Here is a 27,648-nt window from a genome sequence, read left to right on the forward strand (position 1 = left end):
GCGGAGCCCCCCCGGACCCCGGCCAGGGCTCGTCGCGCTCCGTGGCCGCGCTGTGCTCGTCCCACGCCCCGGTGTTCGCCGTGAGCAGCTCGGTGTCCCCCTGCGGCCTCCGCCGCGGCTCCGAGCCCCCCCACGCCTTCGTGCTGGGGCTGCTGGGCCGGGGGCTGCTGCTGGACACGCAGCCCCCGCTGGCCTCCATGGAGAACCTGCGCCTCGGCTTCGCCGCCGGCATCCTCGTGCTCATCGTCTCCACCTTCCTCCTGCTCGTCTTCCTCAAGTAGGTCCGCATGGCGGAGCGGGGCTCCCATCCCATTCCAGCCCGCCCCAGCCCGGTGGATGGACCCGGTGATGGCTCAGGAACTTGCCGGGCCGTGGACACCTCGGTGGGCTGGGCCACGGCCAGGGCTCAGCACCCGCCTGGATCCAGCCCTGGGGCCCGCGGGACGCTCGGCTGCCCCGCACGAGAGCCCCCGGCCATGAGCCTCACGAACAATTAACTCACTGCAGCGCTTTCCTCGCCCCGGGGTCTGGCTGCGCTCCCCTCCATCCCGCACGTCCCCGGGCCCGCGGCACAGCTCGGCGGGAGGCGCCGCGTGCGGTCGCGGAGCCGGGCACCGGAACATTGCCCCGGCGGGAAGGGCCCCGCAGGGCCGCCCTGGGGGCGAAGCTGCTCCCAGGCAACTCCAGGCCCTTTCCCGGGAGGAGGGAGCCCGGCGCGGTGCCCGCAGAGGGAGGAGGCAGCCGGGGAAGGGCTGGGGGATGAGACAGTCGGGGACGGGCTCGGCCCCTCAGAGACACGAGGCATTAAAGCCAGCCGTGCGTCCAGCCCCGCGTCCGGTGTTTTTCTGTGAGTCCAGGAGCCTCGGCAGGCAGGGCAGGGGCTGAGCACCAGGGCCAGGATGGAGCAGGGGATCCTCTCCTTCCCAGCCCCCTGCAACCCCCTGGGCACAGCCTCAGCAAAGCGCTCCGCGGTTCACCCCGCTCTGGCCAGAGCTCAGCCCCCGGGATCGGGGTTAGCCCAGCACAGCCCCTGAGGCAGCATCGGCGCCGCTGGGCCCTGGCACTCCCTCCCTCCCTCCCCGGGGCTGCTGTGCCCCTGGGAACCCAGAGCTCCCCCCTTCACCTCCCTGCACCCCAGGCAGGTGCTCACACAGGCACAGACGGGGTTAATTTAGATCCCGAGCCCAGGCCGGCGTGGGGAAGGGGTGGTGGTACCTGCTGGGCCTGAATGTTTCAATCCCAACTCTTGCACCCCAGTCCCTGCTCAGGGCTCCCAGGCACAGTAGAGCTGAACCTTTCTGCAGCCCCAGAGCAGCTCAGGAGGGACTGGGCTCTGCATGCCCCTGGAGGTGCCCAAGATCCCCTCCCCTAAAATCTGAGGGGAAGCTGGCAAGTGCCCTCCGTGACCATTACAGCTTTTTGTGCTCCAGCTTCTCACCCCAGCCCAGTCCAGTGTGAGAGCCCAAGGAGCTCAACACCAAAGGACCTACTCTGCTTTCCCAGGAGAGGGCTTCAACAACACCAGACAAGAACAGCTTCTAGATCAATTTAAGTCAAAGTCAGTTTTCAGGTGACAGATGAAGCCAGACTAAAGTAAAGCCACTGCAAGCAAAATATACAGGTTTAATTGCACTTTATTTTCCAAGAAGTGAAATGCAAATCCCTCAGGGTGTCTATCTGTAATGGGGAACAAGAAGTGGAAGTTGTTAGTATGAGCAATGAACAGCCCTGGGACACTGCAAGGACGGGGCCAGAGGCAACACCAGGGCAGTCACACTCAGAGCAGCACAAGCACCCCCAAAAATCCAGTTTCAAACACCGTCATATTGAGCACTGAGTGATGCCCAGGAAGGCCCAGGTCAGGCCACCCTGCATGGCAGCAGGGTGGCTGTCACAGGCTTTGGTCTCTGCCCCAGTTTCAGCTGCATTTGGCAATTTGTGGCACAGGGACCTGCCACACCCCCCAACACCACCAGTGCACTTTTGGGTGTTTTTCTCCCAAGAAATCACCTCCAGGGGGACAGAGATCTAATTCCAGTCAGAGACTGTAAAGGCAGGTGTAGAAACCAAACCACAGAATTAGTAGAATTAGTTTAAATCCTTTCATTTTACAAAGGGGTTTATTTGTTTTAAAGACTTCTGGGGTGAAGATGTGTTAGTGCCCATGAGTAAAAGTGCTGTGAGAGCCCAGGCTGTTTGCCCAGCTCTGTCCTCACTCCTTTCCCCTCCTGGTCCCCTCAGAGTGCAGGGTGACACCCCAGACTGCCCAGCCCAGCCTGGGCCTCGTGTCCCAGCCCTCTGTTCCCTTTAACTGGTGCTGGGATGGTCACACTTTAACAGCAGCAGAGCCAAAGGCACGGGAGAGGGGCTGGGCTATGGGGAAGGACTTCCCAAACACACAGCACATCCCAGAGCTGGGCTGCTGCTCCCACAGGGAAACACAGGCCAGCAAAAGCCACCTCAGCTCTGGGCACAGGAGCTGAGCTGCCTGTGAGTGTCTGACACACAGCAGGGACTGGGCTCCTTGCACCCAGCACAGCTGCTCAGGTTTAGCAGAGCTCCAGGGCCCAGCAGCATCTGTGCCACAACTGAGTCAGTGCCCACCTGAACCACCTCAGCCCCAGGGCTCCCCAGGCTGTGCAGAGCCAGGGGCTCACAAGAAACACCTGACTGGGATTCCTGGGGGAACCTCCAGTGGCACATGGCTCAGACACAGTGGGGAGAGGGTGCAGGGTCCCTGGGAGCCACCTGGGGACTAAGAGAAATATTCCAAGGAGTTCATCACTGGGGAAGGAGATTTTAGTCTGATTTTCTTAACAGGGTGTTGCCACTGCAGGATCCTACCAGACTTGCTCTGCTGAAGCTCTTCACCAAGTTCCTATTTGCAACATGTTTGAGATTAATAAATCCAGGGCTCAGGGGAGGGGGACAGTGGGTGGCTCCTGCACTCAGCCCAACCCCAGAGTGTTTGGCAGTTCAGAGTGACAGGGTTGAGCACCCATGAGTGCAGGAAGAGCCCCCTGCTGCCATCCATCTGCAGGACAGGAGCTGGGAAGTCCCTGGTCATTCCCAAGGTCCCACGAGGGCAGCTTGCCAAGGGCTCAGAGTATGGGAAGAGACCATGCCCAGAGGAGAGGGCTCAGCAGCCACATCTTCATCCCAGCCAGTCCAGGTCATCATCGTCATCATCACCAAAGAGTGGTGCGGGAGGGGGACGCCCCTTCATGCTCTGCAAGCCACACCAGAGGGAAACTGGTCAGCCCCAGCAGCTTCCTGGCATTTCATAATCACTACACAAACTGCTCTGAAATCTCTGCCAGCTTTGAGGAGCTGGGAACAAGAAGCCTCATTACCCAAGTTTTTATTTCTCATGTGGTGGTTTGCTGTTTAGATTAGGTTTAGATTAGATAGCAGGAAAAAAATCTTGATGGAAAGGAATGTAAAGCATTGGCACAGGCTGTTCAGGGCAGCGTGGAGTCACCATCAAAAAGTGGGTGGATGTGGTACTTGAGGACATGGTTCAATGGTGAGTGATGCTACATGGATGGCTGGACTTGATGATCTTAAAGGTGTTTTGCAACCCTAAGGATTCTGTGGTTCTGTGATTCCAGGAGCTGCTTACAGGCTAAAAGGGATTGGAGGGGGGCCAAACACTAAAACCCTTCAATTAACCCAGCAAGTCCCAGTGATTTCATGCCAGCAGGAGTCTGTCACCACTCCCTCAGCCAAGCCAGCTCCTCACCGACCCCAAACACTCCTGATTTACACAGGGAATGGATGGGGAGCTCTGAGCTCAGCCAGGCCCCCACTGCCAAAGGGAGGATATTACAGACAGGCTACGGACCATGCCTCAATCAGAGCAAACACCCAAATACATACCACTTCCTCCTCATCCTCTTCTTCAGAGGGAACTTGAGGCTTCAGTGGTTTAGGAGACGCTGTTTCAAAGAAGTTGTCATCCTCAAAGAGGCTGCAAGGAGATAAAGAATGAGCAGCTGGCTCTCAGAGGATGGGATTTGCTTTTACAATTCTGTTACTGAGAGATGGCAAAGCTTTTTCACCAAGGGAAACCTTTGTGGCAGGTACTGTTCAGCAGTGCAGGGCAATTCTGGGAGCTGGCAGGCACCAGGATCACTGCACAGGAACTGCACACTTCCCTGGTTATGGTCTCCGCTGCCTCCAGCAGACACAATGCAGCTCTGGGGCTGCTCCCAGTGGAATGTGCCCTGGGCAGCATGGTCTGTGCCAGCTCCTGGCTGGTGCCAGCCAGTGCCCCCCATGAGGGGCTGCAGCCCCAGCCTGTGCTGTCCTGCAGCAGGGACACACCTGGACCAGCTGCTGTCCCAGCCCCAGCACCACTCCTCACCTGGAATCTGTGTGCTTGGGGCTGGAGCCCAGTTCCTGTGATCCTGGAGCGTCTCCCAGGACAGCTGAGCCTGGCTCTGCTCTGCTGGACACTGAGGCACGATCCTGCTCGGAGCCAGCTCCATCCCACGGCTCTGTGCCACTCCCCTCCTCCCCATTTAAGGGAGGAGGCTCTAAACCTTCCCCAGCCTCCTCTGCCTTCTGCTCCACAGCCGGATGTGCTGGAAGTGCTGCCTCATCCACCTCTTCTGGCTTGGCTCCTGGAACAGAAGGCTCTGCAGCTGCTGCCTGCAAAGACACTGCAGAGGGATCCTGTTCTGGGTCAGCCTTCCCGATGGGAACACTCTCCAGCCTCTGCTCCAGCCCAGGAACAGGCTGTCCTGCAAGCACAGGCCCCTTCTCAGCATCCAGGCTGGAATCAGCTGCAGGAGGGAGATGTTCCTCCTGAACCTTCTCTTCTTCTGCCACCCCAGTGCTCTGTGTCTCCTGCTCCTCCTCAGGAGCTCTGGGCCCAGCAGGGTGAGGAGCAGCCTGGCCTTGCTGCTCAGGCTGTAGGGAGCCTCTGGTTTCTTCCCCAGGATCAGCTGGGGGTGCAGTGCTCTGTGCTGGGCTGTGCTGCAGGGGCTCTCTGTGCTCAGTCTTGGCTCCAGGTGATCCCTCCTGTCTCCCTGCTCCTGTGCCAGATTCCTCATTTTCACTGCCATGCTCTGGTTTCTCCTGCTGCCTGTTGAGCAGCTGCAGTGTCACAGTCTGGAAAAGGGAGTAGAGAGAACACACACCCTAAATACAAACCATCACAGATACCTGTATCACCTCCTCCTACCAGGCTGCTTTGCCACCCACAACAAATTCTCCTTCAGTTATTTCAGTCTCACAGTACAGATGTGAGGTTTTAGCCCAAGGCTCTCTCTCTTCTCTCACCACTGTCATACCTTGATAGTGTTCATGACAAGCCCCAGCACTGTCCTGCCACTGTACATCTCATCCAGCTCAAATTCACCCCGAAGAGACTGAAATACACCATTCATGATCTTCTTTACCTGCAAGACAGCATGACAGGAAACATACAATTCATGAGCACGTGAAGCACTGCACTCAACATCAGGCACTTCTCCAAGAGAAGAAGCAATAAATCCAAACACACAGAGGTGGTTTTTCTACTTTCCAAAACAGAAATTCTCACCACATCAGGCCACCTTAACTTAGAACCACTCTATGTGACCCAAACTTTTCCCCCCAAACTGAGGCAGGCTGCACAAAGCCAAGGCAGACTGGCACTTCTTATTTTAGTTTTTAAACCTCAAATGTAGGGTTTTACCAAGAAATAAAAGTCAGACAACAAAGTGGGCAGCAGGAAGATGGAGCGAGGCTGTTTACAAGGAATGACAGGACAAAGGGGAACGGCTTCCCACTGCCAGAGGGCAGGGATGGATGTGATTTTGGGATATTGGGAATTGTTCCCTGGCAGGGTGGGCAGGCCCTGGCACAGGGTGCCCAGAGCAGCTGTGGCTGCCCCTGGATCCCTGGCAGTGCCCAAGGGCAGGCTGGACATTGGGGCTTGGAGGAATCTGGGACAGTGGAAGGTGTCCCTGCCCGTGGGAGGGGATAGAATTGATGAGAATTAAGGTCTCTTCCAACCCAAACCATTCTGTGTGACCATGACTTCAGGATAAAATCCCATCCTTTCTTCCTCTGTGGACTGTCACTACAAATACAGTGCTCTGTGGAGAAAATTGTATTTTTCCTTTTTATGTCAGTTCAAAGAGAAATAATTCAAGGTAAATCCATTTGCTTAGGAAGGAGAAGTACTGGAGAGTCAAGCTCACTTGCTCAGTGCAGTCTGCAGGGGAAGATCCATCCTGATCCTTCTGCAGGTCTCGGATCCGTTCCTCGTAGCGAGCCCTCAGCACCCCCACGTCTGCCTGCAGGGCTGAGTACTGCCAAGGGAAAGCCACCCTCAGAGCTGCTCCTCACACCAGAGCCCCACCTCGAGGGTGACTTGGCAAGGGTTTTAGTGAGGCACTAAGTCTGAGTGGAGTTTTAAGCCTGTCACAAAAGACTTGGCTGAAAGGAACAGCACCAAAATAAGGACACCCAAGCCAGCCTTGGAGAACCACAATTGTGTCATCAGCTCCTCAAGTGCCACCAAGAATAGGTGGGTGCAGCACCACTGAGATCTCAGTGAGATGAAGGCTGGGTTTGTTCCGTTTTGCTGGAAACTACATGAAATTATCCCTTCCTTACCATATTCTGTTACTCCCATCCTCATTATTCTGGACCACCCTGAGGCTGGTGTTCCCTGCACTCCAGTTCCCACCCAGCTGCTGAGTTATTCCTTTACCTTCTCTTGGATAGGCTCCAGCTCCTCCAAACGCTGCTGAGCCTCAGACAATTTTTGCTCCTCTGCTTTTTTTGAGTGTTTGAGAGCCGTGAGCTGAAACACAAGAAGCAGAGCAGGTACAGCCCCTGGCAGTGCCACCCACTCCAAACGGCCTCTGCTCACCAACAGCCACTCAGGACAGTGCAGGTAAGTGGAAGTTGTAGCTGGTGCTGCAGTTCAGCACTACCAGCACCTTGGCTCTCCCTCCTCCATAATAAACCCAACCCAACAGAACGCCTGCACCTGCAGATGGCTGAGCTCAAGCTCCATAACAGGCAGGAAGTTAGAAAGTCAAGCCCCAGTTAGGTGGGAGAAGACTGTTGGTTACACCTGCTGGTGTTTAGTGGCCATTACAGCAATAAAGAACAGCTCTTTACCTTCTCTTCCAGCTGGGCCACCTGGTGCTGCAGGGAGTCCCTCTGCTCACACAGCTCCTGGCACTGCCGGGCGTGCTGCTCCTTGGCTGAGGCCAGGGCACGCTCACACTTGGCTTCACACTGGGACTCCAGCTCTGCCTGGATCACTGACAGCTGCCCATGGCATAGGAGACACCATCAGGAACACACACACCCCATCTGTGTTTGCACAAGAGGTGAAAGCCCAGGGCTGGACACCCACAGACACAGTGCAGCCACCAGCTCATACCCACACGCTCACTTCAGCTCCAGCCACAAACGCCCAGGCTGGCCAGGTGATCTGGCTCAGATTTCAAATCTCCTGGCATATTTCTGATCAACCTTTCACTCCTCACAAGTCCCATATTCTTCTCTCTACTAGAATCTCAATTCGGTGCCTCTCCTTTCCTCAGTTTGACACTAACCCGTGAATTCAAGCAGGTAATGCTCTCATTTCTCCCCCACCTGAGCATTTCCACATTATTTCCTATCTGTAGGCTCCCACAAGCCCTCCAGACATGGAGCAGCAGCTCCCCTGAGTCCCCACCTGCTCTGCTGCTGCCTGGTCAGTCGAGGTCCGGGCCTTTTTCAGGAGCTGCCGGAGCTTGTCCAGCTCCTCCTGGTACGACCTGCGAATTTCCTCCATCTCTTCCTCTGCCTGAGCTCTCTCTGAGAGGGATTTCTTCTTCCTCTCTGCAAGATTCTGCAGTACAGAACATGATATAGAATAGGCCGGACTGCACCAAAGGAGCTTTTCTCCCTCAGGCAAGAAGGAGGTTCTTCGTGCAAGGAACTTCATCACTTGAAATCAAGCTGAGGTTATCTCAGAGGTAAGGAAGGTTGACACATTACTGGATAAGACATTAAATAAATAAATAATAAATAAAAAAATAAATACATAATAAAAATTAATTAAATAAACAATAATGAATAACAATAAAGAAACAATAATTTTTAAAAAATTAACATAAGCACAAAGGATCCACCAGCCTGCAGATGAGTCAAGATTTACTTAACTTACATATTTAAAAGCAAGAACCTTTGGGTTTTGGGTTAACCTTCAGTAAACAACAAACTGTGTTGCTGGCACTGGACATACCCTTTCCAGAGTCTCCTTTTCCACTCTCAGGTCTGTCAGCTCTTCCTCCAGTGCTGCAATCTTCATATCCAGCTGTTTGCGGCTCTGCTTCTCAGCCTTGAACCTGCTCTGAGTGTCCTGAGAGGCTTCTTGGAGCTCTGCAAACAAACCCCCACATTTCCCCGTGAGTTTGGGTGCAACTCAATTGCAGGGGAGCACATTTTGGGGGCTGATGGGGAGGACCAGAGTCTCCTGCACAGTGCAGTCAACGACTCCGCTTGTGCCTGCAGTGGGGACTAGAATTTATCAAGAGCAGCCTGTTCCAGTGCTGTGCAACCATTGCTGTGAAGACATTTTTCCTAATACCCAACCTAAATTCCCCCTGGCCCAGCCTGGGGCCGTTCCCTCTCCTCCTGTCCCTGTTCCCTGGAGCAGAGCCTGACCCCCCCGGCTGTCCCCTCCTGTCAGGAGTTGTGCAGAGCCACAAGGTCCCCCCTGAGCCTCCTTTTCTCCAGGTTGAGCCCCTTTCCAGCTCCCTGAGCCTCTCCTGGTGCTCCAGCCTCTCAATGTCCTCCTTGTCATGTGGGGTTCAGAAGTGAGCCCAGGATTCAGGGTGGTGCCACAGCAGTGCCCAGCACAGAGGAATGAACGAACACACCTCAGGTTTATCTCAGCTCTCACTGGAACATCTCTGGCTGCTCTACAGGAGGGTGGACAGAAAAGCCAAGAGATTGTTCTACAAAAGGCATCCCTGTAACAGGATGATTTTGTTTGTTGAGTCATCCCACTTTGCCTTCAGTGGTGACAAGGATGCAATTCCCACAGATATTTCAGTGCACCCTTATCCTTCTTCCATCTCCTGTGACTGGTCCTAGGGAAAGCAGGAAGATACCCCAGAAGACAGGAAAGAAACTACAACTTATCAAAGAAAAGAGCCATGAAGGAGCTCTCACCTGCCACTTGTGCCTGCAGCTTGTTGAGCTGTGCCTCCTGTCTCTCTGCATCCTGCACAGCACAGGAGAGCTGCTTCCTCAGGTCCATCTCCTTCTTCTGGTGGGCAGTGAGCTCCAGCTGCAGCTGGGACACCTGGGCTGTGGCAGCTGCCAGCTCCTCTGCAACTTTGGCCTGGAGCACAAAATGGAGCAGGGAAAAGGGATATGTGAGGAAGCAGCAGAACTGTTCTCTCAGGAAGAGCTGAAAAAGGGTTGGATGCCTTATCAGGGAAGACATCTCCAGATTGAGGAGGCAACTGTGACTTTTTTGCCATGTCAGTTTTGTCCAGACTGACTAGAAAGCTGCACGAGGCCACCAACAACCTCATCACCACATCAGTTCAACCCAGTGAGCTTTCCTGAAAAGGTTAAATATGTTTAAGCCTGGTACCAGTGCTTGGTGGCTCTGCTCAGTTTTCAGGCTATGAAAACATCTATTTGAGTAAAAAGCCTGGGCTGCAATATCTAACTGCCTTCCATAAGCTTACAAATCACTGAAGAGCCACTCAAACACAGGCTGGGCCCAGCCAGGAGAGCACCTTGTCCCCAGAGCACACAGCACGAGGTCACCTCAGCTGCCCATGGGCAAGGATGGCATTTCCCAGCACAGCTCTCAGTCATTTGGGGACCTGTTTAGATTTAGGGTTGCTGAGAGTCAGTGAATCACCTAAAACCAGGCACTAGCACAGCTTGTTAGACAACTCCTAAACAATGTTATCAGGGGCTCAAGGCATCCAGACAGACACAAAGTCCCCTTCCCAATCTTGTTGAGTGACGCACAAACTCCAGAGCATGCTCTGCAAGACAGAATTTGCACAGGGAATCCCTAAACAGCTTCCACACCTCTGCCTATTTCAAGATTCCCAACAGATTTTTCACATTCTTGAAACAGGTAAGGTCAGGAGAACTGGATTTTCTCTGCTTTATCCCCCTAAGAGAATTCCCTCCACAGGAGGACCAACACCCTCTGGCACAGAAGAGCTGTGAGCAAAATTGTCCAACTATGGTGATGATGAGGATGTGCTGACCTGGAGGGCTGAGATACCACACCACTCATTTTAAAGAGGAGGCAGCATTTCAGAGAGTGGCCAAAACCAGATCTGCTTTCCTCTTGTGCTTCCATAGATGTTCCACTGCTACACTGACTCCTGGCATGCTAAAACCAAACCCCATGGCACAGCTAAAGACATCTAAAGGTTATTTTAACCCTGGCCTCTGTCTTTAATGGCAAATAAAGAAAACAAAAATAGGAGATCTTGTGGCAGGAAGTGTTACTAGACAGAAGTTTCTACAGAGGATGCTTCATGTCCACAGCTCAGCTCCAGCCTCCAGCTTTCAGGCACCAGGATTCCTGGGTGACCTGTACCTGCTCTGCCAGTGGTCCTTTTGTCCCATGGGGAGTGGAACAAGCAGCAACATGAGAGAATTCTTGGAAAGGGCTCCCCAAGAAGGAGGGGGCCAGTGGACACACTGCCAGTTCTAAAGCCCTTTTCCAGTGCTCATCTGTGCTCATTCAAGCTCTGAGAATTCTTTTCATGCCAATCAGTTTCTAGTTCAAGAGGAAGCTGAGCTGGCACTTCCTAGGGCATAACCATCTACCACCTACACAGTCAGCAGACACTGCCTCACCTGGTCCCAGCCCCGATCCACTGGCAGCATGTGCTGGGAAGAGAAAGCAGTGACAGGAAACAGGAAGGGTTAAGAACACAACTTAAAAGGCAGAGGCATTCATCAGCAGAAAAGCAAAATGCTTCATAACAGGAGCCTAAGGCATGCCAGAGAAGCCTTTAAATTACTCCAAGGACTGTAAAAGCTTAGACAGAAAAAGGGAGTGAAGCCTGATGCAGAAAGACAGACACTAAAGGTATCCTTAGGGTATGTCACACACCAGAGCTGGGAGCAGTCCTGGCTGTGACCTGCACTGGGGAGCTGGGGAATTACCAAGTCTTCACCTAAAGCTGTGACTTGCTCTGCCAGCCAAAGATCCACAGCCCAAAAGCAGTGAGTAACCAACACCTCAGTGACCCTGGGTACAACCAAATAAATGGTGAGTAAATCTGTGTGTAAACAATGGATAAAACAGCTTCCAATCAATCCTCTTCCCTGGGGATTCAGTGACTGCAGTCCCAGGGCAAGCTGGGGTAGATAAAGGGAAGAGGAAGGAACACCAGCCTTCACATTTACAGTCAATACTCCCACAGAACCAGGGGAAGTCTCCCAGTGCAAGGCAGGGCTTTCCTGGTCTGGCCTGAAGCCTGTTCATGTAACATCATCCCTGGGCAGTGACTGCCTCAGTGAGTCCCTGCCCGCAGTGACATCCCTTAGTCACTGGGGTCCTGCTGAAGATGAGGCCCAAAAGACTCCTGAGGATCTTATACTTCTAAAAGATGATTCCTCTCCAAGTTTTATTGTACCATCAGGATGCTGTCCTTGCTGAGAAAGGAATTTAATTTATTATTTCAGTCTGACTTATTCCTGGTTAGAATCTCTCCCCCTCCTACATGTTGCGGGTGTGCAGCCTGGGCTAGGGGTGGAAAAGCAGCTCCCTTCCCTGTCTGCTCTCAGCACCATCAGCCCTTCCCTGCTCTGCTCTTTATCACACTTAGGAAAGCTGCAGTTCTGGTCAGCTTTAGGTGCACCAAGCTGTGGTTCTCACAGAGGAAGCATTTGTCACATTTGAACTGGAGAGAGACAGCTCAGCAGGAGAGCACAGAGCAAGACTGGACTTGGTGTAATTTAAGAAGCCAGTGCTTGAGAAAGCAGAGCAGGCACCATGCAGTGGCAGAGCCAGAGCAGCACTCCTGGGCTAGGCTGGCCTACAGGAATGGTTCAGGATATACAGCCATGCATAAATGCATTTCACTGGTTTAAAAGCTATTTCCCAACAGTTCCTGTCATAAAAGCACAACGTGTTACTGGGAGAAAAACAGCTTCTGATTAGCATTAAAAGAGCACAAAAGTGCAATGAAGAAACTCCAGCAGGAAATATTTTTCCTTGTATCTATATTCACTCTATGTCAGTTATATAAAAGGAATAAAACTCTTCTGGAACTATCAGTGCAACTACATAACTGAAGTATTTCCAACTCAAAAGCCCTCTGATACACAATTCCTCAATACATTGGCCGCGTGCCTATACAGTTCACAATAAATCACTTTCCTACAAGGTAACAATATTAAAGTTACGACAGCACGAAATGGTTATATTCTCTGTGATGCTTTGGACATGAAAGCCACCAAAACATCATTTTTTTTCTCAAAACAAAGTACAGAACTGCAGCTGCCTTCTAAGAAAACTGCCTTGACTAACAAGGCTTCAGCTTGTTTTAATGCAACACCCCTGGCTTTGTTCATGCCACTGTTACCTTCTCCTGCTCTGCATGCAACACTCTTGCCTGTGTGTTCTCATTTGTTGTCTGCAGGGAGTGGTTCCTCTGCTCCATCAGCAGGTTACTCTGCTCCACATACCTGTGAACAGGGAGACTCCATGGGCATTCCTGGAAACACAGGGCTTGGAGCCAGGGGCTCAGACAGAAAAGGTGATATTCCAAAGCACAGGAGCTCTCTGTTGAATTTGTGACAAGTCCCAGACAATTTCACAGGATGTGCTGCACTCAGAGGCTGATCTCAGAGGGGTGGGAGGGCTGTGCCTGGCACAGCAGAGGTTTTATCAGCTGGGATAAGTGTTTCACCTCTCTGAAAATGTCTCATGCTCCAAGAGTTTTGGTAGCTTGGTAGCAGCTGAACTTCACAAAGGGCACCACATCCCCTACAATTTCTCCACCTCACTAAAAAGCCAGCCCAAATAAAGTAACTCCCAGAAGCAGGGCAAATGTGCTCAAAGACAGCATGAGGGATTTTGTTCCCCTTTTACACATTCATGTTTACTGTAAATCAGAGTTTTGGGGATAAGCCCTGCAGAGAAAGGGTGGGAAGAATCCCACACTTTAAATATCTTAGGAAAAATATTCAAAATATCAGAATATGGCTGTCTCCTAACAAACACCCTTCAGTTATGCCCAAGTGTAAGCTGGGGAGTCTGGAAATGCAATGAGGCTCCCACCCCTTACCTCTGGTTGCGTTCAATCAACTCACTGATCTTCTCATTCTGCTCCTCAATCCGACTGCTCTTCTCAAATATCTCCTGCTTCAGTCTCTCATTCTCCTAAAGCACAGCTCAGCGTGAATATTCAGCTTACTCAGACTGCAGCAGTTCCTAAACCTTTGGGTTTATTAGGGGCAGGACAGTGGTGAGGCTCATTCCTTCTGTGGGAGCAGCTCAGGAAGGCACCTGCCACATTTAGCAGAATCCTGGCACAGGACAGTGGCTGCCAAATCACATTCTAGAAAATATTGTGTCTAGTTGACTTTTTTAACCACAAACCCCAAGTTTTTAAGGCTGCTGCTTAGAAAGGCTTCAAAACATAAAATTAAATGGTGAATAGCAGCAGGAGGTGGTTTCTACAACATGGTACTTCAGCTGTGAAGTTGTTCTGCTGGAGACTGGGGGTTAAATCCATAATGGTTTGAGAAGCTGAACTTCTCCCACGTGAATCTTTTGTCAAAGCCCATTAAATACCCACAACTCTGACTCAGAAAATACCCAAACCCCAAAATGCTGAGAAGAGCTTTTTGGAGGGGGAAAGAGGGATGGAAATCATTCTAAGTCTCATCTTCATTCTGACCACACAAAACCAGAAGCCATGGGTGACTGGACATTTGCTCTCATTAAGGATAACACTGGGAGCCCCAGCTCCTGATGGAAGTGAAACCAGGCTGGCCATGCTCACCTGGATGATGCGCTGGATGTTGCTCATGATCATGGAGGCTTCCATAGTGACAGAGGAGATGCCAGGCAGCAGGGAGCTGTTAGCAGTGCTTTGCTTCTTCAGCTCCTCCACCTGCAGGGAGAAACCCTTCTTAAGCCATTTGAAATGAATTTATGGATGCAGGTGAGAGTCAGACATGTGCAAAGAGGCTTTTCACTGTTCCTTCTGCTCAGCTGCAGTGAATAGGCACTGAATCACGTGTGACACGTCCCAGAGGGCAGGGAATCCTCCAAACAATGCATCACATGATACTCAAGACAGTAAGACAGCACCTTTCCCCAAGCCTAAGCTTTGTTTTTACACAGCAGCTGAACTGCTGCCACTTGAAGGTGTGATAATATTGGAATTTTACTCATTTACTGTATCACTTAATGCAGGCATTTAAATAGAGCCAACTGCTCTCAGCACACTTGGAGAGCAGAAGTGTCCTGAGCAGGCCACACCTGGGCAGCCAGGTGATCCATTTTATCCACACCTTGGCAGCCAGGTGATCCATTTTATCCACACCTTGGCAGCCAGGTGATCCATTTTATCCACACCTTGGCAGCCAGGTGACCCATTTTATCCACACCTTGGCAGCCAGGTGATCCATTTTATCCACACCTTGGCAGCCAGGTGATCCATTTTATCCACACCTTGGCAGCCAGTTGGATCCATTTTATCCACACCTTGGCAGCCAGGTGATCCATTTTATCCACACCTTGGCAGCCAGGTGATCCATTTTATCCACACCTTGGCAGCCAGTTGGATCCATTTTATCCACACCTTGGCAGCCAGGTGATCCATTTTATCCACACCTTGGCAGCCAGGTGATCCATTTTATCCATACCTTGGCAGCCAGGTGATCCATTTTATCCACGACTTTGCTCACAGCCAGTCGGATTTCAGTGTTGTGCTGCCGAGCTTCTGTCATCAAAAAGGAAGTGACATCTCCAGGGGCTTGAAGGGAAAGGAGAGAGATTTATAGTGACAAGGGGAAATACCTCCACAGAGACACAGCAAAAGCTGGGTAGCGTGAAGCCTGCCACCAGCAAAGCCACTCTGCCCAGAAATGAAAAGGACATGGTATTTGGAAAGTGAATAATGTAGGTATTTCCCAAATAACCTCAACAGGCAGGTCTGAGTACAGGAAAATCTTGAGCCACATGACAGCTCAGCTCAACAAGAGCAAAGCCCCCAGGCACACCAGAGCAGCAGAGGGACAATCAAAGCACAGGCACAATCAAACCAGAGCAGTGAAGGTCAGCTTCTGAAACTGCACTGAAAAAACAGGCTCCAAGAAAGGCTCAGCTACACTCAAGACTTCACCAGCTGGGATGACTTAATGGTTCTTAAATCCTTCTTAGGTTTTGCCTTTTACAGTTCAATTCTTTCCCTGGCTGGAAGTTTAATTAAAACTGGAAGCACCATCTACCAAATTCCTTTAGTAATGCCCAGTCTTGGGAAGACACAAATTCTAGCCCCTTTCACACTGCACAAAGCTCTTTATGGTAAGAAAGAGATGGGTATTTATTGGGAAGTGTTTGCCCCTATTTGATATTAAAAAATAAGCATCTGTGAAACAGCACAGAGCTACCACAGCTATAAATCACCATCACCAATTGTTTACTGCATGTGGTGCAGCCCTCTGAGAAGCAGGTACCTTTTAAAACATACCTTGGTAAGGAGCAGGATACATCTGACCCACAGGCTGGAGTTGAGAGGCAGATGCAGCAGTTTGGGGGTAAGCAAATGCCATTCCTGGATATGCCTTGCAGGACAAGTTCAATAGGTTAGAATGCATTTTGTTATTACCTCAAGACCTCCCAGTTTCATAATTTTTGAAGCCCAAGAGCAAGGATGAGGTTTCAAAGAAAAAAAATCCAAGAATGAAGGAGTTGGAGAGTCCAAATACACAACACTCATTGTGAAAGGGAAGTAATACTTTTCTTCTGAGGGTTAGTTAGTTCCCATCTTCACTCAAATTTCAACAAAACTGTGTCACCCTACATTTGTCAGAGTCAAAGCTCAGCACGTGAACAGCTCCCTCTGAAGTTATGTTAATCTGAACACAAGGTTATTTCCTAAAGAGAGCTCAAAAAGCACAGCACAACTTGATTGCAACTTTACTGCTCTTTGCCAAGCAATTTGGAAGTTTTTGTTGTATCCACTACAAAACCAGCTATTAACAAAGCCTGGTTCATCCTTAGTTTAAGAACCCATCATAAACAGAAAATTAGCCCTTTCTCAATAAATTTTAAGAGGCATATGATGAAAACCTGAGAATGCCAAAGAGTCACAGGAAACAGTCTGTAATTCTCACCCTTAAAGTCCTTGCTACCAGCAATGGAGAAGACTCAGGAGAAAGGACAGAAGTGCCAATATTCTCCTTGATTTCAATTTGGTACCTGAAAGCCCTGTGCTCCTCCAGGCAGAGCTGAATGGGGCTGGATCGTTGCAGGAATTAAAGCAGCAGAAGATACTGAAGGTGCAGCACCAGATGCTTGAGGTACTGAAAAGGAAGAAATAAAGTCAGCATGCTATAAAGCAGCTCAAAATAATTCACCTAGTGTTAAATGGCAACACAAAAAACCCCACCAACAACCAAACCACTAAACAGACAAAAGTTTAACAAAACCCTGTCTGCAACCTTGTGAAAATTAAATCCAGTCAAGCAAGTGATAATAGGTCAAGAAAAGAGTAACCTTTCAGCAGAGAAATCCCACTTCTAGCTCCATTTAAACAGCCTCTTTTCATTCAGAGATAGCTCTGAAGTTCACTGACACAAGGTGTGACTCAGACTGACTCTGAAGGCCGCTCAGCTGACCAGCAGCTGATGTGACCATTCCACCATGAGAAGACACATCCAGCCCTGCAGAGCTGCCAGCCCCATGCTGCCCTTCACTTGGATTTCCATCATTCCTAAAAGTGCTGTTCACTGGGAAAGGATTTGTAACATTCCATTTACAAATCCCATGGTCTACAAATCTCAGTGCCCAGTGACAGGACAGCTCAGGCATGGTGGCTGCTCTTCCTCAAGCACAAGACCACAATGAAGAAACACTCCAAGGGCTGTCTTGTGCTCCATGGAGTAGTGGCTCATGGATCAGCAAGCCTTATCAGAAGCTTTCAGCTCATATTTCAGCTCCTGGAAGGAACGCTCTGTTCCCACAGCCCTCCTGGAGTGGAATGAAGTGCAGCAGCTCCCCAGCACATTACCTTGTGTGGACACTGTGGGCAGCACTGCCTGAGCTGGCTGGGAGGGTCTGGTCGAAGCCACTGGCTGTGTTGCCCCTCTCAGAGTATTGGGATCCTAAGAACATTTCTACATGTTACAAGAAGCACCAAAGAACAAGCCAACAGCCTGAACCCAAGGTCACTTGAGACAAGGTGATGCCCCAGGAACCCAAGTGGAACCTTTCTGTCACAGAACCAGAGCAGATTTCCCTGCACAAGGGCAGAGCCACTGCTACAGATCCCACTTCAAGCAACCAACCAACCAACCCCCAGTGCAGGAAAAGCAGTGAGAGTCACCCTGCTGTGACTGGTACCTCTATTTCTGAGTCACTGGAGTCCAGCTGGCTCCCTGCTGTCCCAGCAAGGAAAGGCAGCATGGGCTGTCCCATTTTGGCCATCCGAGAAATCAGCTTTGCCTTTGCTACATCTGGGTTCTAAAAAAAAAAAAACAAAACCATTTAGTTACTTCCCCTTTGTCTCAGCCCAGGCTTTTGGGGTACTACCAACACCTCAATCTCAGACTGAATTTTGACTCAATTTTTCAATGACTGTATGAAAATCTGCTCTTCAAGCACACAAGGTAGCACCAGGACTGTTAATCTGGTTTGTTTTATATATCCTCTTTCTGGGATGACAGTGCTGTCACTACAGAGGAAAATCTATCTCTGCACAAAACAACAAGAAAACGTGTGATTTCAGGAAGCTGCTTAGCAGCTCTTTCTGTCTGGAGGCACAAATAATTCCCATGCAGCTCTATGAACTTATCCTGAATGTCCCAATTCCTTTGTTACCTATTTTAAATTTGTCCATTTATCTCAAGAGACAACCAGCCTTGTGAACATCCACATGGTCAAAGTCACTCTGCTTTTAAGAGTAGGAACTGGGGCTGGGGTTCCTCAGGTCCTGGTAATCACAGAATCATTAAGGCTGGAAAAGGCCTTTAAGGTCATGGAGTCCAACCACTAATTATCAAGTCCAACCATTAATTCCTTCAAAACCAAGACCCCAAGGTGCTGTAAGGTGAACATTCCAGTGTATTGCATGATGCTCACTTTATCTTTAGCAGTACCCAATGCTTAAAGTGAAAATAAACTTCTCTACTCAGGCTTCAAAATAGGAAAAGGCAGCACTTACTGCCAGCTGCTCACTGATGGAGTTGGACTTGGCCCGAACAGCTGGCTCCCTGCAAAGCCAAACAGGAGTGGAGATTAGCCAGGAGCCATTCAGGAGCCAACATCCTGCAGTTATAAATAGTTAAATACACCTCTCCCTAGGAAAGCTGCTTTCTCACATCATGAGCATTTCTTTTAGCCAACCCTTCTGGAACATTCTTTGCAGTGTTATCTGTAGATATCTTCAGGACACCACTGCAGCCCATTGGAACTGCTGATTATGGAAAGACAATTTTGTTGATTGCTTTAGCAACCACATTCTGGTATAAATAATTTTAACCACGTCCAATAAATTACTTAAGGCAACAAGAGCAGCACTTGGACTCCCTAAAAAGGGTGACACACATTTAATTTAAGGAACAGAACATAGAGTTGTTAGGGTTGGAAAATACATCTAAGGTTGAGTCACCAACCACTAACCCAGCCCCAGCATGTTCAGCACTAAACCCCATCCCCAAGTGCCACATGTGCATTCTTTGAACACCTCTAGGGATGGTAACTCCACCCTGGGCAGCCTGTGCCAATGCTTGACCATTCTATCAGTGAAGGTTTTCCTAATATCCAGCATAAACCTCTCCTGGAGTAACTTAAGAGGTGATTTCCTCTCCCCAGTCGCTTGTTTTCTGGGAAAAGCACCCAACCCCACCTGGTGACACCCTCTTCTCAGGGAGTTGTGGAGACTGAGAAGGTCCAAACTGATGGCAATGATGCCAGCTGAGATGAGACAGCCGTTAGAGCAGCACCCACACAGCTGAATCCCACTGGATCTCAGGAATGCTGGAATGACTTCCTTCACTGGAGCCCATTCCAGCTGCTTTAATCAGGAAGTCAGCACTCAAACAGAAAATTCCAGCAAGTCCTGTTAGCAAGCACTGCCCTGCCACATGGAGGGCACTGAGCTGGCACAGAGGCCCTATATTTGCCAAATGAGGTGTTAGTGCAGCACTGTGCTGATGGGCATCACCAGCATTAACACAGAAAGCTGTTCAGGCCACACTGCCTCTTACCCAGGCTTTGGAGGGATGGTGGAGGGAGGCACTAAACCCGAGTCTGAGGAGAAGCCATCTGAGCTGGGAACTGGAGAAGGTGCAGGGGAATCCCTTGAATTGACACTCAGCCCATCTGAACCAGAGCACTCCTTTGCCAGCTTCACCTTGAAAAGCATGAAGCAAAAAAAAAAAGAGATGTTTTTCTGGGTTCCTATAAAATTTTTCATCAATTTTTTTGTGATGCCACTGCCCATGGAGCTCCTGCACTTCAAGGAAAAGCAGCCAGTTGATTCAGAGCTGGAGAAGCTGAGTCTTCACATCCTTTCATTCCTCCCACAGTATTTTGTTTTCCCAAGTGACTCACAAATAAGACAGCTAGAAGATCCCAAGACAGTTACAACAAACAGCCTTGAGGGATTTTCTGGGTTTAAGGTTCTCTTTTGGGTTTGTTTGAATTAAAGATACACATCTTGCTGAGGTTTCTAACAGTTTCTGGGCTGGAGTTCTCACACTAACAGCAGGTTCCCCCCTTGCAGTCACAAAACAGATGGAAACCAAACATTTGGCAGGAGACACTCACCCGCCTGACTTCCACCTCAAACACCAGCGTGGAGTCTGGAGGGACACGAGCAGCCACGCCCTGAGCCCCGTAGGCCCAGGCTGGAGGAATGATGAGGAACCTTCGCCCTCCTTTCTTCATGCCCAGCATTCCTTCTTCCCAGCCCTTTGGTTTGTACAGGCAACAGAAGAGAAAGCAACATTTGGATCAGTGACATTATTTACCCCAATTAGGACAACTTCAGGCAGAGGTTCCAAAACGCATATAGAGAGATTCTTGCAAAATCCTATTTAAAATGCGCAGCACTAAACCTTTGTCTTGCCACAAATCCTGACAGCCAGTTGTAAATTCCGGTGTTAACTTAAGAACAGAGATGCAGCTCCACCACACAGTGGCAAACTCACTCAGCATTCTGGGAAAGAACTGGACTCCAAGGAGATCTGAATTGCTCTGGTTAGATTTACAAAGCAACCAAAGAATATAGTTGTAATGAGGAACATGAAGTCAGAGCAATGCAAACTGCCTAAGGGATGCCAGCACTGAACAAGATGGCTCTGACAGCCAGGCAAAATTAGCAAGATACAGGATAAAACAAAGTAGACAAATAGCACATCTTCAATAAAAGACAACTTGTAACAGGTCATACATGAATTATGCAGGTCATACATTAATTACTCAGGTCATGCAAGTGACCTGAACAAAAACATCTGACTCAAACCCTGATTTTATGGGATAACTTAAGGGAGTATCGCAACACCAGGATGAAAAATTGTTTCCTTTAGAAACAGGGTTCCCCAAGACCAAGGGAATGGATTAAGTGACTTCCAGAAAAACAAAGACAACAAAACCCCAGCTCCTGAAAACAGGAAGTTTCCTCTGTTACCAAAGAGGACAACTCCTGTCTAACACTGATGTTGAGAAGGAGACTGGGCTCTATTGTGCAAAGCTTGAGCGAGTCACTGTCACAGAGTGCTTGCTAATAAATGAAACAGAAATAGCATGTATGATTCCTGAACAAGATCTGCAGTAATTCAAAGCTCTGAGACTTAAATTATTGTAATGAAAGTGCCAGAAGTTGTACCTTGATGACCTTTCCAGACCCCAGCTTCAGCCGCAGCAGCTTGTCTTTGTTAACATTAGAGTCAAACACCTGGGGAGTTGAACAAGAACACAAAACACATGGATTTCTCAACTGTTTCAAAATTCTGAATGCTGCTTTACATGCTCCATAAACTCCCAGAACCTCTGGTTAAGTGCTATTTCCCAACCCACTACTACCAAAATTAATTCTCAGCCATTAGACAGAGCTTTAGTCCATTTCCTGAAGTACAATTTTATGAAGCAAAGAACTGGAGACTCAGACTTCAGATCTGCTTTAGGACAGGGCTGGGTCAAGCCAAACACAACATTAAATATTCATGTGTGCAAGTGCCCAAGGAAGTTTAAAAGCATTTCAATCACCTCCCCCTGAACAAAACAGAATAATAGAAACATTAAGGTTGGAAAAGCCCTCTAAGATTACCAAGTCCAACCATTCCTCAGCACTGCCCTGTTCACCACCAAACCATGTCTCAAGCACCACATCCAGATGGTTTTGGAACACTTTCAGGGATGCGACTCCACTGCTGCCCCGGGCAGCCTGTGCCAATGCTCAACAACCCTTCCAGTGAGGAATTTGTTTTTTCTAACAAGTCAGAATCCCTTGATATTCTACAGGCAATGCATATGACCCCACTTACAGTGCCACAAATGCCCAGAGTACACCTTTAAATCAACACCAGTACTATGCTGGATGTGCAGGCTCCTACCAGGGACTGTCCTACTCAGCATGAGGAGGTGGCAGAGGTGTCTTTACCTGTCCAAGCCCGTTGTTCTGGAACAGCCATCCCGTATAGGCAACCTCCAGGGAGTCTCCTCCTTCCACCCCCTGCCCTTCTCCCAGGAGGAGATCCTGGCAGAGGACTGAGTCCAGTGCTGGAGAGCTGTTGCATTTGGCAATGCACACCTGCAGAGAGAAAGCCTGGCAGTGTCTCTGGCATGTCATGGACAAGTCCCACTTGTGAATCTGATGCATTCCTTGCTGTACTGATCAAGCCCACACTAGAAATGCACTCCCAGGGCATTCCACATCTCCTTGTGCTGAATGCTGCTGATTAAACACCCTCTGCTCTACAGAACTATCGATATGCAGTACTTGGGAATCTTGAGAAGCAACAGGCTGCCTGCCTCAAAGAGAGTTGTTTTAATGAACAAAACTCAGGGCAGGCTCCTCTCAGATGTGTCTCCATCACAGTTATGCAGCCACTTGAAGCTGAACTCCAGTGAAAATAAAACTCGATTTGCCCCTGCTGTAAACCAGCCATCAGAACTACCTGGCCCAGAGAGGAGCTTACCTGCTTACTGAAATCCACTGCTGCCTTTTCTGACTCAAACATGATGGACCAGTTTTGCCTCTGATCATCATAGAACGTGCTGTAATTGTTGGGCTGAACCTGTGGGAGAGGAAATCAGTTCTATCTTAGACATCAAATGAACTAAAAATCCACATCCAAAAGAAGCTTAAAATAACAGCTACTGAAATTAAGCAGGAAGAACCCTGCTGTTGTACTGCTCAAGTTCAGAATTAGCTTTTATTTAGGTGCTCATTATCATGGAAAAATTATTATAAGTCAAATATATGAGCAAATATTAAGTTCTTCTACATGCTACAGTTCACACAGGAAGGTGAAACCTTTCAGAAACTTCTGTGAAGCCTGGTTCTTTAAAATATACTGAGAATTTTTAAGTGAAAGTAATTTACATTTCATAGTTTGTTGTATTTAGGTTTCCAGAATCAGCTGGAGAAATCACTTCTTCCTCACTTCTAAGCCCATGTCATCAGAATTTACTATAAAGCCCATTAATTTTTCAAGAATGCTTATAAGAATATTTATAAGCATATAAAAACTAGAGAGCAAGGTCTAAGCTGGGACAGAAATTTCATTGTTTTGAAGTGAAATTTCTGTCTCTTATACCAAGAAATTTGATGCCATCTGATGACAAGCTAAGAACAGTAAACCAACACATCAATTTTCTGTAAAACTGGCAGAAAACAACTTCCTGAGAGATTCCATTTTAGAGCTCACAATGCTCCAGATTGTTCTCAACAGCAGCAAAATGCTGAGTGTAAATTTTCTGAGAGAAAATATTTCCTTGCTGTCATTTCCTTCTGCTTACTCAGTTATATTCTCTCAGACACTTAACAAGAAATTCTCAGCAAAAGAATTTTGCTGGTTTTATCCATTACAGGGCTGCAAACCCCAAACACCTCTGTGAGCACAGGTAATAATTTACCTCCTACAGGAGCCTTGGTTTGGAAATCTCCCGAGGAGGTGCCCTGCCAAAGGGAGCCGTCACAGCCTCTTGTGCAATACATGAGGAGGAGAACAGTCACACTGGGACACCTCCAGCTCTGCCACTCAGATGTTTGATCTCAAAGGTTCTAAACCAAGGCTTAAGGAAGAATTTTAGAGCCAACCTCGTGTTTGCTGTGATCAAAAAAGGCTTTTCCAAGCCAGAGTCTCACCGTGAGCACAAAGCCTGGGTGGATCCTTGCAGAGGTGATCTGTTGCTGCTGGCTGATGTAAAGGAGGATCCTGTACTGGATTCCACAAGGAATTCGACAAGGAAAAAGAACAAAAACAGGAACTCAACATGTCTTCAATTCTAAGGTGCTTTGTCACATGCAGAGCCTAAGACTCAGTATTTATTTGTCAAATATACCACAGCAAAAATACTTAACAGTTTTGTGACACTTATTAAAACTGGTTTATTCTCAAGGGTTTTATTTAGCTGCAGCAACCAAGCAAGTGAAACTCATCGTTTTATAATAAACAACCAGTGTTTATTAAGTTGATGCTTTAACTAAATCCACATTTTTCACAGTTACTGTGGAAAAAGATGGTGCACTAACACTTCCAGATACAGAAGTCACCACACACGGCATCAAACCATCACAGAGGCTTTTAGGTTGGAAGAGACATCCAAGATCATTCCCCCAGCACTGCCAAGGTCACCACTGACCCATGTCCCCAAGTGCCACATCCACATGGCTTCTAAACCCCTCCAGGGATGGGGACTCCACCACTGCCCTGGGCAGCTGTGCCAGGTCCTGATCACCCTTTTGGAAAGACATTTTCCCTACAGAGGTTTGTGTGTGTAATCTTTTATCTTTGCATCAGCCCACTGACACAACACACTGAATTGGAGGGAATTTTCCAAGTACTAAACAACACAGATATGAGTTTTATTGACATATTTGGCTCTACTAAACAATCTATTATGGAAATGTGTTTTCCTTTGTGCACCTGCACTGGACACAGCTCAGTGGTGAACTGGGAGTGACCAACTGACTGCCCCCAGCTGGATGTGGTGTCACACAGGCAGCCTGAAGCAAGCTGGTTCAGCTTCCTCCTGCACTGCCTGTCCTCCCCAGCTCCCCCAGAACAGAGCTCAACACTTCCCAGATCACTGACTCAGAAATTTAGTCACCAAACTAAGATTTATTTTGCTCTTGCCAAAGCAGAAGCAACTTAGTGAGACATGAATGAGGACTTGGGGGATATGAAACATCACAAATACCAACACCAGGGACGGGTGAGAGTTTTCAAAGTAACTTTCAAACACACCAATGTACTGGGATCCTCAGTTCTTTGTTCTTCAAAACACTTGGGAAGGAAAGATGTTTTTGATACCAAAAGAACAAAACTTAAGCAAAACATCTCTGTACTGCTGGACAGAATTTTCCTTTATATCCATTTCCACATGCACAAATACGTGATCTAGGTGTCAAAGACATTTGGAATAAATACCAAAATGACTTCCAGAAACACTGCAAAGTATTTTAGGCACAAGTTTTAAGAGATCTTACAAACTCACAGACTGCAGGAAAGAAAGATGTCACCAAGGTGGATGGCTGAGCCCCAAGAAAACCCAGGGGGCAGAAAGGCAGCAGGAGAGCAACATCAAAAGCAAAACACCTGGAGAGCTCACAAAAACTCCATTAATAGCAGTGAGCCCTCAGCATGCCAGAGTTAGGGAAAAAAGTATCTCTCACCTCTTTGGTGGCATGGTTCCCCACTACAGCTGCTCCATACTTGCCTTGCTTCAAGTACTGCCCATTTGTACTGCAAGATAAGGGAGAGATTCAGCTGCACAACTGTCTCTAACTCAGAATTCTTTAGAGTTCAGATCCCTTTCCTCAGGTATAAAATGTCAGGCGGTCTTGCTTAGTTTAGAGACATTCCTTCTTGCCCACAGGCAAGAGCACACATTGTGCAGTGAGTTGAAAACTGCTCTCACAGATCCAGAAGTGTTTTTCCATGATGGCAGCATCAAACGGTTTTAGTGCTCTCACTCTGCTCATGCTCATGCCTCTGTGCATGAACCACAAGCATCTGACAGAGCCTCCTGAAGCAGTGCACATCTCAGCCCAGCAGGCAGGACACAGCTCCCAGCCACAGCTCGCTCTTTATCTCAGAGCTGCCTCAACCAGAGCTGCAGCTCAGCAACTGAAATTTTCTTGAGCAGAAACTTCCATTGCCTTGCAGCATTCCCACCATGCAGATATGTCTGAAAACAACCGTCTCTTCCCATTTATCCAGGAATATCTCCCCTCTGGGGTTAGGGACACAGACTGCAGCAGAAGTCACTTACTATCGGTACGCGAGCACCGCGGTGGCCACCAGCACCGAGGGGGCTCCTGAGGCTGCCGGGGCCACCGGTGCCTTCTGGGGCTGGCCTGTGGGGACAGAGACAGGGACAGCTGTCAGAGGCACAGGACTGGCTGGTGGCACCACCACAACACGTTCCTTCCCCCAGGGAAAAACAACTCCAGTAGGAAATTACAAAGAAACAAAGACTTGTGCTCCAAAGTCACCCAAGGCCAGTTGAAAATCCAGGTGTAGGAGGGCACTGGAGGAAAACATCCCTGAGGAAAGCTCAAGAAATTATTTGCTCTGCTGCTCTTCACCAGGACCCCTGTTCTCCCCACACACATGTGCTGCTGAGTATGCTCCCCATGCTCAAGCCCAGTTACTCACCAGTTGCTGTCTGACCCTTCTTGGGCTGCTTTGGTGCAGTGAACTGGAAGAATTCATTTCCCTGGTTTGAGACTGTTTGATCCAGGCCAAAGAGAGAGGCTAATCTGGCTCTAGAAAGGGAAATAAAATCATTTAACCTTATTTAACATGGGCATTATACATAATGAACACCTCAACTAGAAGTTATATCAAATAGAAAGCATTTACCACCACTTTGGAAGTAAACAAAGGGCTGCAGGTTAAGTTGCTCTATGCTAATTAACCATTTAAGTTTGAATAGGCAGAACTGTAGATTAAGAGGTTGGGAAAGTGGTACAATTGTGTCTCATTTCCTCAAAAACCGACTGGAGGTGTAAGAACTGAAACTACACAAAAAAAGAAGTTACTTTGAAGCAATGACTAGAATTGGCTTGACATGAAATAGCTGACTCTTACAATACCCAAAATAATATTTGACAGAGAAACCACCATTCAGCCCCTGGAGTGTTTTGTCTTTAAATGTCAGGAAACACATTCTCCCATTAACTTCTAGAACGGCAGACACATTCCCAGCTAAGGGCAGAGGGTTTAATGCTGGAGGCTGTTCCTTCAGGACACATTGTTTGCAATTGCACTCCTTTAAGGCCAGTTACGCTCAACCTATTCCTGATATCAAGGGGCAAGGGAATAATTCAAACAAAGGATGACACCACTGCCACGCCTTTAAAACATAACTGAACTTTCTATAAAGACAGCGGATTAGTTTATAAGAGAAGCTCCCGGAAGGGGGTGGGGATGGAATTGCAGCTCTTGGAGCAGCAGCAAGTGAGCGATACAAAAACCTGGGAGCGCTGCACGCAGCCAGGATCCCGGTGGAACCCTGGCGGACAGCCGGGGAGCAGCCAGCGGCGGCAGAACAGCCCCAAAGCCGCGACCACGGGCTTCCCAGCACTCCTGGTTTACGTGGAAACACCGAGCTCTCTGCGCTGCCGACCGCGGAGCGGCTCCGCCGCCCCCCGCGGGAGGGGTCCCGAGCAAAGCGCAGTCCCCAGGCAGGGTCCCAGACCCCAGACCCCAGCCCCGGGCACACCGGGGGCCGCTGCGAGCCGCGCCGGCAGCCGGACCCTTCCCCGGCGGCACCCCCGCTCACAGCAGGGCAGCCCTGGCTGCACTGGGGGCGGCCTGCGCGCCCCTCGGGGCCGCGGGCCTTCACCGGGGCCGCGGGCCTTCACCGGGGCCTGCCCGGGCCGCCGCGCCCAGCCGGCGCCGGAGAGGGGGTCCCGCCGCGCCCCCGGCGCTCACCCGCTGGCCGGGGACAGGAAATCGGCGTCGTCCTCCTCCGCCGCCGCGAACATGGCCAGCGACGGCCGGGGCGGGGGCGGGCGGGCGGCGGCGGCGGCGCTTTACGGCCCGGCGGCACCGGCACGGCCGGGGCGGGGCTTGAGCGGAACGCCACAGGGGGCGGGGCTTGAGCGGAACGTCACGGGGGGCGGGGCTTGAGCGGAACGCCACGGGGGGCGGGGCTTGAGCGGAACGCCACGGGGGGCGGGGCTTGAGCGGAACGCCACGGGGGGCGGGGCTTTAGCGGAACGTCACAGGGGGCGGGGCTTGGGC

General features: G+C 49.6%; 1 protein-coding gene and 1 long non-coding RNA gene across 3 annotated transcripts; one reads left to right on the top strand and one right to left on the bottom strand.

Moving 5' to 3' along the window:
- Positions 1–1,618: 1,618 nt before the first annotated feature.
- FKBP15 (FKBP prolyl isomerase family member 15) lies at positions 1,619–27,481 on the bottom strand. Of its 2 annotated transcripts, XM_068211563.1 has the most exons (30): positions 27,337–27,481; positions 26,056–26,165; positions 25,670–25,754; positions 25,071–25,140; positions 23,541–23,615; positions 22,369–22,467; positions 21,831–21,980; positions 21,057–21,125; positions 19,997–20,140; positions 19,435–19,580; positions 18,390–18,438; positions 17,570–17,689; positions 17,238–17,331; positions 16,427–16,530; positions 15,696–15,789; positions 14,869–14,978; positions 14,001–14,111; positions 13,281–13,375; positions 12,576–12,678; positions 10,840–10,872; positions 9,172–9,343; positions 8,240–8,376; positions 7,688–7,843; positions 7,123–7,275; positions 6,707–6,799; positions 6,192–6,302; positions 5,298–5,405; positions 4,367–5,115; positions 3,880–3,970; positions 1,619–3,229 (listed from the first exon to the last, which is right to left on the bottom strand). In XM_068211563.1, exons 1-30 carry the CDS (start codon positions 27,387–27,389, stop codon positions 3,155–3,157), a joined length of 3,759 nt encoding a protein of 1,252 aa, XP_068067664.1. In that variant the 5' UTR covers positions 27,390–27,481; the 3' UTR covers positions 1,619–3,154. The 2 variants fall into 2 exon arrangements, with proteins under 2 accessions (XP_068067664.1, XP_068067665.1); XM_068211564.1 differs by lacking the exon at positions 10,840–10,872.
- On the top strand, positions 11,158–12,159 carry LOC137486350 (uncharacterized). The gene is made up of 2 exons (XR_011005695.1): positions 11,158–11,504; positions 11,536–12,159. It is a non-coding gene; the product is annotated as an uncharacterized lncRNA (long non-coding RNA).
- Positions 27,482–27,648: the final 167 nt, after the last annotated feature.

This window comes from Anomalospiza imberbis, chromosome 21, assembly GCF_031753505.1.
Source record: "Anomalospiza imberbis isolate Cuckoo-Finch-1a 21T00152 chromosome 21, ASM3175350v1, whole genome shotgun sequence".
Lineage (NCBI taxonomy): Eukaryota > Metazoa > Chordata > Aves > Passeriformes > Viduidae > Anomalospiza > Anomalospiza imberbis.